The sequence below is a fragment of the Haliotis rubra genome, unplaced genomic scaffold (assembly GCF_003918875.1).
Source record: "Haliotis rubra isolate DU_JTF1 unplaced genomic scaffold, ASM391887v1 Scf45, whole genome shotgun sequence".
Classification (NCBI taxonomy): Eukaryota; Metazoa; Mollusca; class Gastropoda; order Lepetellida; family Haliotidae; genus Haliotis; species Haliotis rubra.
The window spans coordinates 1,640,846-1,654,034 of NW_025767135.1; the positions used below are offsets into that span (position 1 = coordinate 1,640,846).

General features: G+C 37.8%; 1 protein-coding gene across 1 annotated transcript; it reads left to right on the forward strand.

Annotated features, from left to right (window-relative positions):
* Positions 1-786: 786 nt before the first annotated feature.
* On the forward strand, positions 787-12,376 carry LOC124289798 (gustatory receptor family protein 3-like). Its single transcript, XM_046726465.1, has 5 exons — positions 787-913; positions 1,466-1,797; positions 2,110-2,178; positions 11,955-12,044; positions 12,323-12,376. Exons 1-5 carry the CDS (start codon positions 787-789, stop codon positions 12,374-12,376), a joined length of 672 nt encoding a protein of 223 aa, XP_046582421.1.
* Positions 12,377-13,189: the final 813 nt, after the last annotated feature.

The window sequence follows — 13,189 nt, forward strand, 5'->3', positions numbered from 1 at the left end:
GAGAGATAACCTATTTTCAACCTAAACATTGATAGAGATGCCCATTTAAATTAGAACTATTCACCAACTTATATATAAACAAAGTTTCTGTATGGAAATTTTATGTTTTCGTCATCTCAAGAATACATGTTCTTGAAAAACGTTTGAAGATCAAAATTCGGTTTTGGGGTCCTGTGAACAAACGTCCAAAGGAAAAGCTGCATATGATGTAAACGTAACATTAAAAATTGTATATAAGAAATTATGTCCATTCTGAAACAATCTCCAATCATCGTTTGCTATTCAAAAACTGGTTAAATTCTTCTGACCTAAGGTCTTGATTGGAATATGTCAGGTCTTTCCTTCACCTTACACGCTCTGTCATTGTATTCAGTCCACCGACATAGCTCACAAAACCTAGATTGTTCAATGAACCTGGCGTGAGTGTGTTGTCACGTTTTAGCGTTTATCAACCATTTAAACAAGAAGCTGAGTATCAGTATTGATAGTCTCAACACCATCAGCACAGTCACGCCCAACCAACTGGTTGTGAGGCAACTATATAATTCAACCTTAAGCCGTTATCAGAAGTTATGGCCTTGTTCGATAGCTTTACGTTATCAATCACGTGGTGTATCGTTGGGCACTAGCATTACACCGTGTTGATGGAAGACATCAGTTCCACACTGTATCACTACACAGGGCACAGGGAGGTATATGCTGTTCATCTGAACTTCAAGCACAACTTCTGATTATCTTCTGGAGGTATTGTCAATTGAAGTTACGCTATACACACACGAATCAATCATGACAATAGAATGTATTGCCTTCTCCGAAGGACAGAACGCTAAAAAGTACATTACAATTGAAGAAAAACTGAAACCTCTGTTGATGTCCATGAAACTGTTTGGAATGTACTTCGACCCAAAACAGGGTGACAATACATCGCTGCAGTTGCAGAATGGACAGAAGAGAATATCTACAAGAATACTGGCTTTCATCGGGCAGAGACAATACTGTTACATGGTTCTTCTTTTGCTGTGGTTAAATTGTGCCCGAATGGTTGTTGGGATCTTCCCTCCTAATGAAACATTACCGTTTCGGGTTGTGAACATGTCGTGGTATCTCCAGTGCACACTTAATGTAACTGTCATGGTGTTCTCGTGTCAGAGACTTTGTCACTTGCGATCCTTTTACAACTACTGGGATTCCCTTTTCAAGAACAATGTCACCAACCAAATAGGATGTGGATTCAAATGCGCAATGAAATATTTGATGTTTGCAACATCCGGTGGATGGGTTTTGTTTTTCATCAACACAGCAGCAGTATTTACGATCTTTTTTGGAAATTTGTCAATGTCAAAGGTTTTCCTTGATGACATGGTTCAGCCATTTCCAGAGGAAATATGGGCAATTACACTCCAAGTCATCTTGCATGTGATTAGCACAGGGGCATGGATATTTCCTGTAATCTTCGTGGCTGTAGTTTCCAGGATCATCAAAGATCAGTTTCTCGTATTTAGGCAGGTCATTTCCAAGAAGATCCAGGAAGCAGATGACCACATTCCTGAACGTCTGCCAGAACTCAGATCTCGTTACACGCAGCTTTGTCAGGCTGTGGACAGCATCAACAGAACCTTTAAATGGATCCTCGGAATATCGTTTTTCCTTCAGGTTTTCATGGCCTGTTTCATTTCGTATCAGATGATTAATCGCCCACAGGAGATGTTTACATTTTTTGCCAATTCATTTTGGCTTGGAGGATGTTTTCTAACCATAATCTTGCTGACAAGGAGCAGCTCTGGTGTACATGAGGCGGTAAGTACACACATTACATTTTAACTAAGTACAAGGGTGGCCCTGTGTTCTAGTGTACCACAGTTCACTGTGATATTTGTGTGCCTTATGCGTGCCAGAAACATATGATCGTGGGTTCGAATCCTAAACACGTTTTTGATTTTCATTACTTTGGACTCGCGTTACTTTTGTGACGCGTTCAGGGTGTTTTTACACCACGTCTTCCAGCTTCAACCTAAGACGAGACGGTGCTGTTTTCAGTCCCGTTTGAGGTATATGCACAAACAAAAGAATATTTTGTCATGTGTAACTCTCTGGGTACAACTCTTTCAGGCACATTCTTTGCTGGAGGATATATTCCACACTGGCACAAAAAATGCCACAACAGAACTTCTAGGACAGGTAGGTATTGAATTGCAGCTACATTATGTTTAGTCACTGCCCAGTTTACCGCTTTTCTGAAATGCACTTACTGCAAGAAACATCTACATGTAAATTAGATAGGCGACACTCACCAACACTGATTCGTTTATCTGGGAATATGTTATTCGCAAAATAGAATTCACTGTACACCATCATCTGTGGTAAAGTAGACTATCTCTCTGAAATGAACCTGATGATTTTTATTTATGGTCGGCCATTGTTATCAATGTTTGCCTTCTTCTTTTTCAGCTGATACTCTTTGTCTTCAACCTGACAGGAAGATCCACTGGATTCACGGCCGTTAACTTCTTTGTCATCACAAATGAGTTCCTTTTGACTGTAAGTAGCAAAGTCAACCATCATTGCCATCAGCCATCAAAAGTCACTAAAATCGTACCATTGTTCAAATTAACACTGAACAACATGAAATATTGCATGGTTTTGTGATGTTAGCCAGTTGAAAAGTAATTTGAGTGATGAATAAATGAACCAGATAGTCTGAGAGAGGCGGGTGTTTCATTAGATTGGGTTAAAATGAACAGCTAGTCAGCCAGACAAACTCCCTGAAGAGTCTGAGTCACATACCCAGTATATACAGAATTGTCAGAAACGGAATTGAGTTTATATTGTAGCCGACGTTGTCGAAAGGTCTTTCGTTTTTGTGTACCACTTGTAGCAAATGTATCGTTAATTATACTTGACTGCCAGTAGTTCAACAATTTATTCATTTCAGCTTGTTGGTTTGTTCATCACCTACTTCTTCCTCCTGCTGCAGTTCAAGATATAGACTGACTCCGGTATGCGGCATGGGATTAGATCTGTTTACACAGCAAAACATTTCCCTATTCCACGAATGTATCAAACAACTATCCATATGCAACAGAGACGTTCATGTCAGCTTTCTACTATGACCATAGAGAACTACCACAATTATGAAAAACACAATATAGTTTAATAAGCATCAAATAACCAATTCCCTTCCACTCATTTACCCACTTGAACTTAAAGTAAAGGAGACAAGTGACCCCAGCTGGTTTGTTTGATATTTTCAGATGCAGTCTGACTTAAACTTCGTACAAAGATGTGTGACAAAAGGGATCATTTCAACTTTACAATTATCAATTTTCCATTCATGTCGAGCAATATTCCAGCGGTTTCACAATTCTGAAGTTCAATGAAGCATGTTCTCTTTATCAAGATTCCAAAGCGTGCTGTACGACTCGAGCTCAGAACAACAGCAACTGCTCAGAAATTGTTTGATCAAGGTTACAACATTTAAGGGCTTTTTTACAGATTCACTTTAAAGGATGAAAGTTACATCTCACGATATCAGTTTTCAATCTTTAGAAACTGTACATTGTAGTAGCGGTGGACTATTTTGGTATACAGGTTGGAAAATAACAGGTCTACACGTAACTAAAGAAAATGAATCGGTTAAATAAACCTGATGTTATAAAATACTATACACAGTCCCCAGGTAACAAATACGATGTTTTCGCAAAATCAGAATATATTTACAAAGAACAGTAGCTCCTGCATTTAAGAACATTCTGTTTTCAATTGAAGAAACGTATAAAGTTCCAGAATTAAACGTTGATATTAATGAAAATATGAAAAGCACCAGTACATAATGATATCTGAGATGAAATGTTGAAATACTCTCAGTCTGAACGTATGTCGTCCCTCCAAAAACAGAATATATAAAAGTTTTCACCGTGGTGTTTTTCCAAGTTCCAAGTTTCCTCTGTTTAAGCCCCGTAACATGAGTAACATGGGCTGGTATTGACAATAATTCAAAGTAGGGTACTGATATATAATTTTATTTTGTGTGCATTTCCTTTTTTTTAAAACTTGGTTTCATTAGGCATACCTTAGTTTTGTGTAGCATTATTTTTTTTATTCCTGAAAGGCATTTGACTCTGTTGATCAGTCTTAATTATGCAAATGTATTGTTAATGATGCAGGGTTGTGCGCTTGTTGTATGTTTTGGTACCTGTGTCAGTTGCTGGCGATTTATACCCCGTTTATATATATTTTGTTGTTTTGAAATGTTTTAATTAATTTGTGATAATCTAGTGGTTATACTGTCCTTAGCTGACAAGTTTTTAAAATGTATAAATATATTTATTCTTAGTACATAACTCGTCGTCACGATATGGCTGAAATATTGCTGATGTGACGTACACTTTTAACTCACTCACTCACCTGTGGGTTAGTGAGGGACAGTGGTGTGTTGTATTTACTAGATTTTGACAGAGGTATATGGAAAGCTTATTCCACAATCATCAGCTATGCATGTGATGATCATTCCCTGCCTAGTCTATAGCTGCAAGTTCTATATCGTACTGCCTCTGAATATTTGTACTGCCATTCCATTTTGTACTGCTTCCGTGATATCATTGTATTGATTTGTGAACTTGAATACAACTGCTAGTTACAGCACATTTCGTGTGGTTTGTTGATTTCACGGATAGTTTCTCGTACGGACTCATTACCGGTGAACTATTTAGTTTCAACTTGCTTCCAACATGTAACAGTTTCACAACCATTGCCCTCTAAAATGCATTCCGTCATAAAAGCTGTGTGTTATAATGTTACATACTTCTTTGAATGTCCGATGGACTGTGCCAGGGATATATCCTCAGTCCTATTTTGTTCTACTTCTTTATCAGTGAATTGTAATTTGAAAGTTCATAATTGGGGTGCACATATGTCCAGTCACCAATCATCTGATATAATTTCTAATACTTCTCTTTGCTGATAATGTCATATTAGTTTCAGAATCTATTGTTGGACTACAAACACAACAGAATATTTTGGGCACATACAGTACTGAATCAAAACTATCGGTTCACTGGAAAAGAGTAACACGTATGCATGACAAATGGTCTTTTAAAGTAAAATCAATTCATTTTATCATGTCGATATTAGATCAGTCTTTACGTCGAAAAATGGCGTTTGATTCAATTCTTTGTTGGTTTCGAAATGTACCCTCCTAATGTCCTATTTAAACCTTTCGACATACAAATATAACCATTTGGGTGTATTTATGATTCAGAAATATCCGGGTTCGAGAGATATGAATATCTGGGAGAAATATATCTTTTGACACGTAAAATGTATCTAAGGGTAGGATCCTCTTCAACGAATTGCAGTGTTTACGATGGATGTGATAGCTGTCCTCTAAACCTAGCTTCACACATTAGTTGACTTAAATTCCAAGTTATTATTCCAAGTTTAAAACACGAGCATGATATCCCTGCAGGATCTACTTCAGCAATTCAGCAATTGGTGACTTTGCACTATAATGATAATAGAAGGTAGAAAAAAGGTACCAATGCAATTAAGTGATCATGTAGGATTGGATGTGAACATGTATAGAGAATGAAAATTACTTAGGTATCCAACTTTGAATCTTTATGTATTCACAATGTTTTACATATGACACCAGAATGTCCATTCCCTTCCTCTATGAAACCTCTTGAAACTATACCTGAGCTTGATTATTAACAGCATCAATCTGAAAAATTGATAATATATAAAGATATTGTATCTACCCACCGATCTAATAATTCATGTCTATCTCTGTACGTTGCTGTATATTTTGTTTATTTTATCATTTTTGTAACTGTGACGGATTAAACTACAATACAGTCCTTCTTCAAATTTACACTCTGTACCTTCGAACGTGGTTGAAGTAGTGTAAAGTTATATCACATCAGCCAGACATATTCGTAGTATGAGTGAGTGGGTACAGTTGTATTTCAGCAATATTAAAACAATATTACGACAGAGGAGTGAGTGAGTTTAGTTTAACGCCGCACTCAGCAATATTCCAGCTATATGGCGGCGGTCTGTAAATAATCGAGTCTGGACCAGACAATCCAGTGTTCAACAGCATGAGCATCGATCTACGCAATTGGGAACCGATGACATGTGTCAACCAAGTCAGCGAGCCTGACCACACGATCCCGTTAATCGCCTCTTACAACAAGCATGGGTTACTGAAGGTCCATTCTAACCCGGACCTTCACGGGTATACGACAGAGGTAAGCAGAATGGATTTCACACACGATATCCATGTGGGGGGCGGTGGGGTAGCCTAGTGGTTAAAGCGTTGGCTCGTCACGCCGAAGACCCGGGTTCGAATCCCTACATGGGTACAATGTGTGAAGCCCATTTCTGGTGTCCCCCGCCGTGATATTGCTGGAATTACCAAACTCAGTCAGTCAGTCAGTCGATATCCATGTGGAGAATCGAACACGTCTATTGCCTGGTCTGTCACGTTATTGAAGCTGATTACATGAATACCTGACTTGTGTGCCCATCCACGTATTTACAATGGTACTTCTGAGAGCGTACGTGCACAAAATGGATTGCCGACTACACTCTGGAGTATTGTCGTTGTTGAACATGTATTGAGAGAAGAGAAGAACGAAAAAGAAAACATGTTTGGTTGGACATGAAGGTGACCAGACAAGGTCTAAAAGTGTCGTGGTAAACTCCCTAACTCGTGCCTTTGTTTATCCGTGCGGAATTTAAACCGAACACAGCAGTAAACTCCAGTGGGAAATGGCTGTGTCCATTCGTATTTCCCCACCAGTATATTTCAACATTTATTGATTAGTCCAAACTTTCAATGTATGCAATGTACAATGTACACCAAGCAATTAAATCATCCCGAAATGTATATATACAGTACAACCAGAAATTATTGAGAATTTAAGATTGTAATTTAAAATTTTTTTCACTCATTACTCACGTATTTAATGTGAATATTAGCAGAACATGACTCCAGATTCAAAGACAGGTGAACAGTTAGTATTTTGTCAAGTCACCATGGGCAGCAATGCAGGCTTCAATGCGGCGGGGCATACTACTGATCAAAGAAGTTAGAAAGTCGTGGCCCATGCTGTCCCAATATCGGACCACCTCTTCTTTCATTTCAGCAATATTTGTCAGATTTTTCTTATTGACACTTTCCTTCATAAGTCCCCAAACATTTTCTATTGGATTTAGGTCAGGGCTATAGCTTGGCCAATCTAATAATGTCATATTTTGGGTCGGAAACCAGGCCTGTGAATGCTTTGAACGATGCTTTTGGTCGTTGTTCTGCTGGAAAATCCAAACATTTCCATAGAACACGTGAGCAGATGGAAGTAAATGTCCCTCGAGAATATCTGTGTACCGCTCACTGTTCATATTCCCTTCAAATACACAGAGGGGCGTTGCCCCTAACACAGATATGCCACCCCACAAGTTAAATTTCGGACTGTACTTTTGGCGCTGATACAAAGGTTTTTCAGTTTGTTTGGTCCAGAATTTCAGTGTATTAGGAAACAGCCACACAGAACTTTCATCTGAGAAAATCACATTGTCCCAGTTAAAATTTCTATGCTGTAAGCACCAGTCGGTGATGGAATTCCTCGACTTTTCTGCCAACCCATTGCATGCACCTCAGTTCTAATTGTCTCCTTACAGACAGCCACAGTTCCTCTATCAATCATATCCAGCCTTAAGTTTTCTAAACTCCTTCGTTTGTTTTTAGAAACAAGAATACCAAGACCCTCCTGTCACCGACAGTCAATTTTCTGGGCCTACCTGCGCCTCCCTGATGCTCAATGCCATATCCATTTGCAATATTTTTCAAAACACGATAAACAGTGGACAAAGGGATGCCTGTTCTACTTGAAATCACTTTAGCTGATCTGATGTCCTTGTTATAATACTCTAAATCAACTTGTCGTCTGCTAGCAAGTAAACAAAGGGGATAACTCTTCACAAATTAATGAAAAAGGATTAACGGAGTTGTCTCTCTTGAATGAAACCAAGCACTTGAGAGCTGGTCAAGGTTGTTTATACTAGAAATCCAATTCAACATATTCCTAAAATTCTCAATAATTTCTGGTCATACTATACGTGTCGTTAGGGATATTGGTATTTTTATGATTGATATTTTAACAGTGTGTCAATGAATAAATAGATCATTATTCATAATTTCAAAATTTACATATATCCCTAACTATTTTTGTCCAGTATATATTGCGTGTAAGTATGCAAGACCTAACAATGTCCATATATACAACAGACAGGTGGTATCAAAATATGAAAACATCAAAATATTGTAACTGCATTGTAGTTTTACGAAGATGCAAATTGAAATCGTTTCTCTTCTTACATACACTGTGGCCTATTTAGAAACTAAAGACTATTGGTGAATGAACGTTCATAGAGTGAGGGCAAACCTGTATGAAGTGGGAGCTGGCTACACAAAACCAATGTTAGTTCCTATAATTTCCTCAATAGTGATCTATTGCTCAAACCTCTTGGGAAGAATCACAAAACTTCACTTGTGCATTATGACTTAATATTTACACTGGCGCCATACAACAATCAACTACAAAGCGGAAATGAATAGTTCATAAAGAGTTGCATGAGCGTATGTATGCTTGTATGTATGTTTTATGTATCCTACAGATAGACATTTAATCGTAGAATATATGTTATTTCAATTTGTGGCTAGATTATCTAAAATTGCTAATAGCTGAAGGGATCGTGTAAATCCAGCTAGGGCCCATGCAGGAAGCAAATGTACTGTAAGTCCCCATGGTCCCTAGTATGGTGATCAACCTTCGGTTGTTGGCAATCTATAGCCTCTGTTTTTAATATTATTGTATTGTCATCAATAGTTAAACTGTTTTAGAGTTAATTACTAGTTTTAAATTCATATCTGTGATAATTTAGTTTTTTTAGTCCTTCGTTGACAGGTTTTTCATATTTTACCATGAATTACTATGTATAATAACTAATTGTTCTCGTCACGATATGGCTGAAATATTGCAAAAATGATAATGTCTCAGTTTTTCACAGATCAACGCCCTGAAAAAAGATAACCAACGTTAAAATTGTTTTCAAATAATTATACCCACATCTGTATATTTCATGGTACTGATTTTAAACTGGTTAAGTCTTGTGACGTTAGGAGTTTATATGGTGCAACCACACGTCATTGTATTATATGACACAAAACCGTTAGAGTGTTGATTGGAATATGGTATGCTGACCTTTCTACACACAAACCCTAGGTTATGTTTCACTGTGCTGTCAATGTGAGTGATGCCACGCTTTAGCTTTTACCATCCATTTCAGCAAAACTCCCAACAAAACTCCCCCAAATGAAAGAATATGTACTCTCTTTAATGCAAACGATATTGGAGATGAATTTCAATTTTTGTTTATTTGCCAAACTTTGGCCCAAGAAAGGAAAAAATATACTAACAGCTATTTCTGTAGAAATCCGAATATGCACAAAATGAACCAGTTTTTTCACTCTAACAAACTAGGAACAATTAGGAAATTAGTAATATTTTGCAAAAATGATAATGTCTCATTTCAAACAACGCCCTGACAAAAGATAACCAATAACGCATGAGTGTAACATTGTTTATTTTACTGATTAAATGTATGTACAGACAGTTTACTCTTGCAACAAAGCGATATGTATATATGACAACTTTATGTTTCATACTTGTATTTAAGTTGTACATTGTGATGTAAACTTGTACCTCTAATGCCGCAGAACGCGGCCGGTGTGTAAACAAAGTTTAGTTCAGCACAAAGCTGAGTATCAGTATTGATATTGATAACACCATCAGCACAGTCACGCCTCAATCAACTCTGCGCAGTCAATACTCTGTACTGATTCTACGGCAATTGTAATTCAACCCTTAGCTGTTATTGCAATCACTGAATGTCACAGATAGTGGTTTTCTGTGTTTCGAGTATAGATGATGGTTTTCAGTGTGATGAGATGTTTGCTTTATAAAGCTTTGTAACTACAGATATCGACATGGGCATGATTTGCCTTGTTCGATAGCTTTACGTGAATAGTCACGTGGTTCATCCTCCCGCACGGACAGTACACTGTATTCCAGACTGTATCACTGCACATGGAGGTACATGCTGTTCATCTGAACTTCAAGCACAACTTCTCTTTATCATCTGGAGGTGTTGTCAAGTATATATACTAGAGTTAATCATGAAAACCGAATGTATTACCTTTTCCGAAGGACAGGACGCTAAAAAGTACATTACAATTGAAGAAAAAATGAAACCTCTATTGATGTCCATGAAAGTGTTTGGAATGTACTTTGACCCAAAACAGGATGACAATACATCGCTGCAGTTGCAGAATGGACAGAAGAGGATATCTACAAGATTACTGGCTTTCATTGGACACAGACAGTACTGTTACATGGTTCTTCTTTGCTGTGGTTCAATTTTGTCCGAGCGGTTGTTGGGATCTTCCCTCCAAATGAAACATTACCCTTTAGGGTTCTAATGACGTCTTGGTATCTCCAGTGCACACTTAATGTAACTGTCATGGTGTTCTCATGTCAGAGACTTAGTCACTTAAGATCCTTTTACAACTACTGGGATTCTCTTTTCAAGAACAATGTCACAAACCAAATAGGATGTGGATTCAAATGCCCAATGAAATATTTGATGTTTGCAACATTCGGTGGATGGGGTTTGTTCTTCATCAACATAGCAGCAGTATTTACGATCTCTTTTGGAAATTTGTCATCATCAAAGTTTTTCCTTGGTGTCATTGTTCAGCCATTTCCAGAAGAGCAATGGGCAATCGCACTCCAACTCATCTTGCATGTGATTAGCACAGGTGCATGGATATTTCCTGTAATCTTCGTGGTTGTGGTTTCCAAGGTCATCAAAGATCAATTTCTCATATTTGGGCAGGTCCTGTCCAAGCAGATCCAGGAAGCAGATGACCACATTCCTGATCGTCTGCCAGAACTAAGAACTCGTTACACACAACTTTGTCAGGCTGTTAACATCATCAACAGAACCTTTAAATGGATACTCGGAATATCGTTTTTCCTTCAGGTTTTCCTGGCCTGTTTTATTTCGTACCAAATAATTAATGGCTCACATGAGATGTTTACAACTGTTGCCAATTCATTTTGGCTTGGAGGATGTTTTCTAATCATAATCTTGCTGACAAGGAGCAGTTCTAATGTTCATGAGGCGGTAAGTACACACATTAGTTTGGCATTGTGGACAAGGGTGGTCTAGTGCACCACAGTTCACTGTGATATGTTTTTACTTTATGCGTGCCAGAAATACATGATCGTGGATTCGAATCCTGATTACGTTTTTAGGTTTTCATTAATTCGGACTTTCCCCATATCAAAATGACATAACTCCCTTGTCAATTCCCCTTGTGATGCGTGTGCAGTAATGATCTGATCAGAGTGTAACACACCACATATTCCAGCTTGGGCACTGGACGAATCGGTCCTTTTCGCTTTCCTGTATTGAGGTATTTACATACACAAACGATTATTTTGATGTCCTGTGTACAAATCTGCTACGTAACTTTCTGGGTACAACTCTTTCAGGCACATTCTTTGCTGGAGGATATATTCCACACTGGCACAAAAAATGCCACAGCAGAACTTCTAGGTCAGGTAGGTGTATGTTTTTCACCACAAAATGTTCATTTGACTTCTTTTCTGAAATGGACTTTCTGCAAGAAACATTCTCACATAAAAAAGAAAGTCGTAACTCACCAACATTGATTAATTTTTCTAGAAATATGTTATTCACAGTATAAGTGTTTGAATACAATCCGATTTACAAGGAATTGGCTGTACACAATTATCTGTCGCAAAGTAGACGATCTCTCCAAAATGAATCTAGGCTATTGTTATCAATGTTTGCCTTCTTTTTTTCAGCTGAGCCTATTTGTCTTCAAACTGACAGGAACATCAATTGGCTTCACAGTCATTAACTTCTTTGTCATCACAAACGAGTTCCTTTTGACTGTAAGTTTCAAGTCAACAATCATTGCCATAAAAGTCACTAAAAACAAAGCATTGTTCAAATTAACACTGAACAACATGACATATTGTATTATTATGTGATGTTAGACAGTTGAAAAGAATATTAGAGAGGAATAAATGAACCAAATAGTCTCTGAGCAAGGGTTGTGAGTTAAAATGGACCGCTTGTCAGCCAGACAAACTGTTTGTGTACCACTTGTACAACATTTCTTGCTAACTATTGTTGATTGCCATGTAGCTCAACAATTTATTCATTTCAGCTGATTGGACTGTTCATCACCTACTTCTTCCTCCTGCTGCAGTTCAAGCTATAGACTGACATCGGGAGGTCGAATTGGATTAGATCTGTTTATACAGGATAACATGTCCCTATTCCACGAATGGATCAAACAACTAACTACATGCCACAGTGACGTCCATTGCAGCTTTGTAAATATGGTTGCTATGACCATAGAGAACTATCACAATTGTAACAAGCAAAGATTGTGTCCAGGGACACGGATGCCCCCGCTGCTGTAGGAAGAGTTCCCTACACTGAGACAAAGGAATCAGGAAAAAAATCAAGAGAGAAAACACAAAAGAAGCTCATATACATTCTTTCATTTCAGACATGACTGGAACCATAAATAAATTATCACACATTCAGGGTCCCACTGAAGTACTTGAAAACACTAAAAACAATGTGTTGAGGGGTTAGATAACACAACCTATTATCATATAAAGATCAATAATTGAACAAAATTCACGAACAAGTTCAATAAACATCTATACAACTATGAGATGCACACCTTTCGAGTCCCAATGAAACACATGTATAAGCTTAATCAATTCTGTTGAGCAGTTTTTGTGGAGAAGTGGATAGACTTAATCCCCTATTTCACTTTCATCAGAGAGAAATTCAACAAAATATATATCTAAGTTCAATTGTCTCTAAACTTACAACAAAAAAACATAAAATACAAAAACAAAATATGAGATGCACACCATTAGAGTCCCAAGAAAGCCCATGTTTAAGTTCATTGAATTCCACAGAGCGATTTTTGTGGAGAAGTGGATAGAGTACATTCCCTGTTTCGTACGTACGGACGGACACGGAGGGTAACCCTATATGCCCCCAGCCCTATTTG